At 37.3% G+C, this 8,522-nt stretch overlaps 1 protein-coding gene across 1 annotated transcript; it reads left to right on the forward strand.

Moving 5' to 3' along the window:
* Window positions 1-4,179: 4,179 nt before the first annotated feature.
* Window positions 4,180-8,041, forward strand: LOC114922484 (vomeronasal type-2 receptor 26-like). Its single transcript, XM_029283873.1, has 2 exons — window positions 4,180-4,290; window positions 7,157-8,041. Exons 1-2 carry the CDS (start codon window positions 4,180-4,182, stop codon window positions 8,039-8,041), a joined length of 996 nt encoding a protein of 331 aa, XP_029139706.1.
* Window positions 8,042-8,522: the final 481 nt, after the last annotated feature.

The following is an 8,522-nucleotide window of genomic DNA, read 5'->3' on the forward strand; positions in this document are numbered from 1 at the left end:
CGGCTTGCCTCATGAAGTTGTGGGTGCTCCATTAATGGAGATTTTCAAAAAAAGGCTGGACATTTCTTTTGTCTGGATTGGTATAGGATCTCTTGCTATGGGCAGGGGGTTGGACTAGAAAACCTCCATGGTCCCTTCCATCCCATTTTTGTTCATTTGCTTGAGAGTGTGTTTGGGGCTCAATGGAGCCATGAGAAGTAGGATTGATATGTACCAAAAGGTAAGACAAACATGTTGCCAATATGACATTTGGATTGCATGTGCTGTTAAGGGGACTTGGCTCCTATTCTCATAATAATTATCTGATTATGGATGAGTCAAAGTCAAAAGTTATGGTCTTTGGGAAATGACAGCATTGCCACATAGGGCTAATCAATGAGAAGGCAAGTTCACACCTTTCCTTACCTGGGGGAACTTTTCTCTGTGAATGGATCTGGGCTCCCTCAACATCAAAGGAGGAAGCCTTTAGAAGGCACAACTCAATGCACTGTTAATTTTTTTAAAAAAATCATAGGTATGCGGCTTCCTTAGACTGAATTATTAAATATAATATACCAACGTTACGATTATGCACATATTGAGCTGAACTTTTGAATTTAATTTATATCACTACTAGAACAAATCTGAGAAGTATCTTGAGGGGGGATAAAAGGACTTCAGCTGCTGCCCTCAGAGCAGAATTGGGAATTTATCCAATTTATAAAATTGGGGCATATAATGTAATAAAAGTATTGGTAGGGAAACTGATAAAAGTCCCCAAACGCTATTAGAACAAACAAATTTCATTTAAAACATTCTTGATTTTATATTAGGAGCTGTCATCTCCCTGTCTTTTTTGCCACTCGAGAAAAACCTAAAAAAATGCTGCACAAAGAGTCCAAGATGGTCAAAATAGAGAAAAGTAGTGCCATCTTCAGTAAGGCTGGCACACTGAAAGGCATCAGTTGCTACAAATGTACCTTCCAAGTATTGAGTCAAATCTTCCAAACTACTTACAATGAATATACTGTACTTGTATTTGTGGAGCTCCAGAAACAGAAGATGTAATACATCTATTATTTTAATGACAATTATTTAAGAAAGAAGGAGATCAATATCTTGGATTGCACTTTAGAGAAACAATCTATTAGGATCCTAATATTAAAAAAATCTATTTCCTCTGTGATCAGAATTCAAAAATTATATATAATAAAGCCCTTTTTGGAAGGAAATTATGGTCTGATAGTAATAAATTTTGGGGTTATAAAGAAATACTATTTTCATTCTTTATGCTTATTCTATTGTACTTATTTTTCTAAATTCTAATTTTACATGCAATCTTGTTAATGTTTTGTATTTTATATTCTGTATCTTGATATAGCCTAATGACTAATCAACAGTAATATGTGCATGAGAAAAATATTAGATTTATTAAAAGCTAAAAATTGGGACTTGGTAGGACCCCAAGTATAACACAAAATTGTTTTTTTCAGGTTAGTGAGAGAATTGCTTCAGAGGTTCTGAGTGATAAAAGTCAATTCCCTTTTTTCCATCCGATGCTCCCCAAAGAAGGGATCCAGTACCCAGGAATTGTCCAAATTTTCCTCCATTTTGGATGGACCCTGATTGGTCTCTTTGCTACAGACACAGAGAAGGGAGAGAATTTCATGAGGACTTTTACTCCTATGCTTGTCAAGAATAGAATTTGTGTTGTTATATCACAACTATTCTCAACGACTGGACGCACAGCATTCCTCAGGGATGCCCTCTCTAAGTGGAGACAAGTCAACGTCTTTGTTCACTTCATGGAATTTGATTCCCTTTGGGACAGAATTCTTCCCTTCCATTCAGCACTTAAAGATTTGCCAGAACCCATTGAAGGGAAGGTCTGGATCATGACAGTGCTTGGAGTATTTTCATTGAAAAAGAATAGGCATCTCAAGCACATCCATAGTATTTGGAGTTTTACCCTTCAGTATAAAAAGAGTTGGAAAAACGATAATGCCTTTAAAACAGATTTCTTTGTGGAGCCTAAATTTCAAGCTGAGTATTTTCACTGTACTGTTTCAAAACACATCTTTTCTGTCAAAGGCCAGAGAAGATGCACCCAGAAAGCACCAGTGGAGATCCGAAAGAAAAAGAATAGGATGCAGGTCACAAATGACGGTGCTACCTATAGCATCATTAAGATTCTGGCCCACGCCTTAAGTGCTGCATCCAAACCTCAGAGGAGAAGGAAGAAGGGTGAAGAGAGGTTGGGGACTCTGAGGCTTCAGCCATGGAAGGTATGGGGTCCCAACAAGGATCCATCAAACTAAATTCCTTTTTAGGGTCTTTTGTGCTCTCTGGACTTGGTTGTTTAAGATCTTAAGCTTCTGCAAAACATCTCTTACTTATCAGAAGAGTGCTGCATCCTGCATTCAGCAACCAAGACCTTTTATATATTCAGAAAAAAGTTCCCAGACTTTTTCAGATTTGAAGCTCCAGTAAACTAGGACAAGAAACAATGGCTGGAAAATGATCAAAGAGAGAAGCAACCTGGAATTAAGGAGAAACTTCCTAACAGTGAGGACAATTAACCAGTGGAACAGCTTGCCTTCAGAAATTGTGGGTGCTCCATTACTGGAGATTTTAAAGAAGAGACTAGACAGTCACTTGTCTGAGATGGTATAGGTTCTTCTGCTTGAGCAGGGGGCTGGACTAGAAGACCTCCAAGGTCCCTTCCAGTTCTATTCTATTCTATTCTATTCTATTCTATTCTATTCTATTCTATTCTATTCTATTCCTATTCCTATTCCTATTCCTATTCCTATTCCTATTCTATTCTATTCTATTCTATTCCATTCCATTCCATTCCATTCTATTCTATTCTATTCTATTCTATTCTATTCTATTCTATTCTATTCTATTCTATTCTATTCTATTCTATTCTATTCTATTCCAACATGGCTTGTCTGCTTGATGTCTTTCCTCAAGATTTAAAGCAGTTCTTTTGATCTGTTCCTCCCCTTCTTTGTCCTTGATTAAAATTTTGTGCAGTGTCTTCTCCCAGTGTGGTGCCTGCAAGAAGACCTGGTATCATCCTGACAGGGATCTACAGGGATCTGAGATAAGCTGGAAATTTTTAAAGGAGACCAAAATAACTTTCTCCAAGTGTTGTTATATTTTTTCCATCACAAAATCATGATTTATGTACTTCCTTTATTAATGAAAATATAGAAGAAACAATGACCAAGGTCTAATTGTTTTTCGTAACTCCCCAATTTTATCAGTAATATTAATATTTATTTGAGTACAATTTTTGAGACAGTTGTATCCATTTAATTATCTCATACCATCCAACACTCAATTGACTAGATCCCCATTCATCACATTATGAAGCATCTTGTTAATTCTTTCCTCAAAATAAGTTATACCACCAGCATTCACACAATCTGTTAAGGAAGTTTAACAATATGTGTGAATGAGTTCAGAGGACCAGAGAAAGAGATGCAGAGAAGGATCAGAGAAGATGGTTTGGGGGGGGGGGGCAACCCACAGCTGCGTAACAGGCAGAGAAAGAAACTCAGAAAAAGTCCTCCCTACATTTTTTTACTGTCAAAAGAGATGGTGAAAGATTTGTAATTCCACACTGCAAGATTTTGTTAATATAGCTTTACAATAAAGCAGAATTACTTTGTCTGGTCATTTTTCCTATCTCCTCTACCTGAATGAAGATTAGCCTTGCAACTTTCTTCTTAACAAATCCTTGCTTTCTGGTAATCACCCTATTGTTTTTAAAGAGTTCATGAATACTCTCGTTATTTGTGTATTTTGTTTACTTGGTTGGTGACCTTTACTAGATTGTTATATATGATTGACCATTTTTGTCAATTACATTTTGTCAATATACATTGTATCAGTATACTACATGATTTAGAAATACCGGTATTGCTGAATCTTTGTACTTCAATTTTGAAGGTAATGGTAACATTTGTTCTCCCAACTCATAATATTTGCAAGTTAAACAACCATAGAAGAAAGATTCAAATGTAAAAAGTTATAAGAAATAAGAAACCAAGATTTCTGCTTTTAAATTCCTGGATGTTTCCATTCTAGTTCCATCCATTTCTAAAGAAGAGGGAATTGTACAATCTTTCCCTGATTAAACTGTACTTGGAGCAAAATGGAGACATAGCAGCAGATCTGGATATTACTAGTATGGTAGTTCTCCCCAAGGAGGATCCTATCAAGAAGCAATTGGGGGTTTTTGAAAGACAGAGACTTACAATCAACCAAGATGGCTTGTCACAGCTAAAGTTGCTCAACAAGGTGGGGAAAATATTGGTGTCTTTTCTCTTTTTCCCAAAGCCGTTTCAAGTGGGCTAAACCCAGTCAAAAAAGTGGGTAACCTTCACTGAGAATTGAATGTGTGGAGTAAAACCTCTATAATTTTCTTAGGCAGATAAGCATGCTTCAGTTCTATTGACCAGGGTTTCCCTACTGATGCTGTCATGCTGAAACCTGTTGTCAGCTGATCCAAAATGAAATATGGGGTGATTATTATTTAGGACAGAAATCATTGCCATTTAGTGTCCCTTGGTAGTTTAGTATCACTATAAAACTGGTGAGACAGGGCCTCTTATGCTTGAGATTTTGGTGTTAATAGCTTCAGGTTCACTAGTTTTTTGTCTTCAAATATCAAAGGTGAAGGCAATTCTGTTGACTAGTCCCTGAGTTCAGATTTGGAGTGAATCCAATGAAATGGAATCAAGATTGGATGGAGGTCCTGTTGGTCCAATTGTTATATAAGCTTCATCTTGCCTTTTTTGGAGTCAGGGGTCTCCCAAATTGGAGGCTCATAGTCTGGGATGTTTCTAATCAGCTGAGAACATGCTTATACCTGCCTCTCTTTGGGCATTGGATAGTAAGAGTGCACTTCATCTGAAAATCCCTTGAATGCAACTGTTTATCTTGATTGTTAGGTGCCTTAGTACACACTGAGAAGCTACAAATCAAATTAATAATAAATATGGTGTGTATTTACCTGTCACATTGTGTCACCTAATTGTATTCTTTCAACAGAAATGACCTTGTATTGGATACCTTGTGTTGAATATCCATTTCCAACACGGGGCTTACACTCATGACCCATGTACTACACCAAAACATGCCTGACTCACCCTTTTTAAAGGACACGTTCTCATGACCTCACCTCCATCTCACTTCACTATAGTTTTAGAAACTAGTCAGCCAGTTTTAGTTTTTAGTTCACCAGCATGGCAGCCATATAAACTAAACAAATATATATATGAATGAAGAATATCTTTAAGGTTGACAGCCCTTATTTGTAAGAAAATTTCCCATTTTATCTTAACTGGGAGATAATTTTGGACTCCTTTCAAAGGGAAGCAGCTTTGCAATGTTTTATGTACTCCAGAAGAAACCTTTCCAGATCCTACTGGTCAAAAGTTTCTTTCTTCATCACAGTTTTATTCTATTTCAATAAATCCAATGAAATGAAAATTTAATAAATCTTTTATAGTAAAGTTGACTCTAAAATTTAGTATTTTAGATATTATATTTTAAATAAAGCATGCATGAAGAATGAAGGAATGCATGTTAATTCCACTATGAGGAGGGAAACACTGGTTATCACTTATTGGTTAAACCTTTTCTCAATTTCATCCCTCCAGACTTTGTTAAGTAGACAGCTACAGTACTTTATTGTAATCTGATAAGTCAGAAGAAAAAGGAAGGAACTGAATGAAGAATCTTCCTGCAATTGTTTCTCCTGCCACCATTTGGAAGGAGTCAGAGATTTCATATTTGCCTACATGAAGCCCAGAGACGACTTGGGTGATGTTCATGTCTACCTCCATCTTACATGGATAGTGAGTCCTGACATATTTTCTTTGACATTTTTTCTTTTTCTATTTAGTCTTTGCCTCAGTCTAAATGTGTGGAAAAATGCCATCTTGGATTTGTCAAGCAGGCTCGAGAAGGAGAGCCAGTTTGCTGCTATGACTGCATTCCTTGTCCAGAGGGGACCATCTCCACTCAGGAAGGTGAATGAGACCATACGGAAACTTTGATCAATATGCATGTTAAAGACACATGTAAATTTGATTGTTTAGTTTTTAATTTTCATGGTGTCCAATTTCTTCCATAATGGAAAGAATAAAAAAAATATCTTGAAGGATGAGGTAGAAAGAAGGATGTTGTGGATTGCATGGGAAATCTCTTTCATTTCCCAGTTTGGATGTTTCCATCCATATTTATCTTTATTAGAAATATCAGAATTCTTTGTAACTTGAGGAATGATTTTAGATCAATGGGTTTTGTTTACCTAGAGTAGACCAACTTTACATTACAGGCTGATAGATACATCAATCAATCATTCATTTAATCAGTTAATCTTTAGTAAGATCATATATCCTTATAAGCTGCAATATCTAATTGGGAGGAAAAATAAAGGGAGAGATATTGGGCTAAAGGAACAGTGAAAACCAAACAGAGGATTCAGGATTCATCTGGAATTTACAAATAGTCTAGAATGCAAAGGCATGCACAGTGTTGAATTTCCATGTGTTCTTCCATAGGACACCCCTACTGTGCAGGCTCCACAGAATCCCAGTTTCTTTCCAGGTGCAATTAAATTCAACTTTCAAACCCTCCTTAAGACAAAACCAGGGTATCTGCAGGGCTTCCTCTCCTTGAGGATATCTGCTTCTCCCACCAGAGCATATAATATTTGGCATGCAAATGATCTGTTCCCTTAAAGGATTCCCACTTTATGGATTATCAGAAGCCTGCCTTTTCTGGTGCAGTTCCTGCCTTATTGGACCCACTCCCCCTTGAAATTGAATAGGCCCCCATCCTATTAAACCTCTGGAGGATTGCTACTTCTCTCAATCATTTGGGATAAGGTAAGGTCAGTGCAGGATAAGAATCTGGTGGATTACCTCAGAGAAGGGAGGTTGCAGCACCAGACAGATTTTCTTTTAAATTTATGTTGTTGTTCTTTTAATAGTTGTATGTATTGGGGATTTTTTTTGCTGTTGTAATGTAAGTATATTCCATTTACTGAGACTTTTCTGTCTCTCTGTATCACATCTTATCCAAAGTTTTTATTGAAATTTGAAAGACTATAAAAGAAATATTACTTTCTTTTTCAGATACCACAAAATGCACCAAGTGCCCAGATGATCAATATCCAACCGAGAACCGAATCCAGTGTATCCGCAAAAGAATAACCTTCCTGTCCTATGAAGAACATCTCAGCATCATCCTCATCTCCTTTGCTCTACTCTTGTTCCTAATCACAGGCTTTGTTTTATTCATATTCATTAAATACCTTGAAACTCCTATTGTCAAAGCCAACAACCGGGACCTCTCCTACATCCTCCTGGTCTCCCTTCTGCTTTGCTTCTTATCTTCCTTGTTCTTCATTGGCCAACCAAGGAAAGCCACCTGCCTTCTCCGACAAACAGTGTTCAGCATTGTCTTCTCAGTAGCCGTGTCATCTGTGTTGGCTAAAACAATCACAGTAGTGCTTGCATTCCTCGCCTCAAGACCAGGCAATAAAGTGAAGAGATGGTTGGGGAAGAACTTGGCCAACTCCATCATCCTTTCTTGTTCTGCTGTCCAAATTCTCATCTGTGCCATGTGGTTGGGAGTTTCTCCCCCATTTCCTGACTCTGATCTGCACTCCCAGCCTGAAGAGATTATCCTTCAATGCAGTGAAGGCTCTGTCATCATGTTTTATGTTGTTCTTGGCTACATGGCCTTCCTTGCTGCAACTTGCTTCACTGTGGCTTTCCTGGCCAGGAACCTGCCTGGAGCTTTCAATGAAGCCAAGCTGATCACCTTCAGCATGCTGGTCTTCTGCAGTGTCTGGATTTCCTTCCTCCCCACCTACCTGAGCACTAAAGGAAAATACATGGTGGCTGTGCAGGTCTTCTCCATCTTGGCCTCTGGTGCTGGACTATTGAGCTGCATCTTCTTCCCCAAGTGCTACATTATCATCCTGAGACCAGATCTAAACACTAAGGAACATCTAATGGCCAAAGCAGGGGGATGATTGTGAAATTGTTTCTTAGGTTGGTAACTTCTAATTATCCATTATTATTGGTTATATATTCTTCCTTTGGATTTGCTTGACAACTTATGTTTATTAAAACTGAAGGAAAGAAATATGTGAAGTTTGTTAAATAAGAATTCAAGATAATCATCAAATACAGTAATAATAAATAAATAAATAAGTAAACAAACAAATGAATAAATATTATGTTTTTTAAACTATTGGTTTTCCTCCTTTTCCTCAGCACATATGTCAACCAATATTTGGCTTAAGTAACTCTTCAAGACAAGAGATATATGAGTCAATTCCTGGGCTTTATAGTGGTGTAAGCTTGGCAGGTATCTTCAAAGATAATTAGTGAGGTCTGAATCTCATTTCTTTCATGATTCTTTATGAATTGGTATTTCCATTCCCCCAAGTTATGGGTTCTACTGGGAAGAAGAGAGTTAGTGAAGATGACATGGTTTTGCAACTTCAACAT

The sequence above is a fragment of the Protobothrops mucrosquamatus genome, unplaced genomic scaffold (assembly GCF_001527695.2).
Source record: "Protobothrops mucrosquamatus isolate PMUCROS unplaced genomic scaffold, P.Mucros_1.0 scaffold258, whole genome shotgun sequence".
NCBI lineage: Eukaryota > Metazoa > Chordata > Lepidosauria > Squamata > Viperidae > Protobothrops > Protobothrops mucrosquamatus.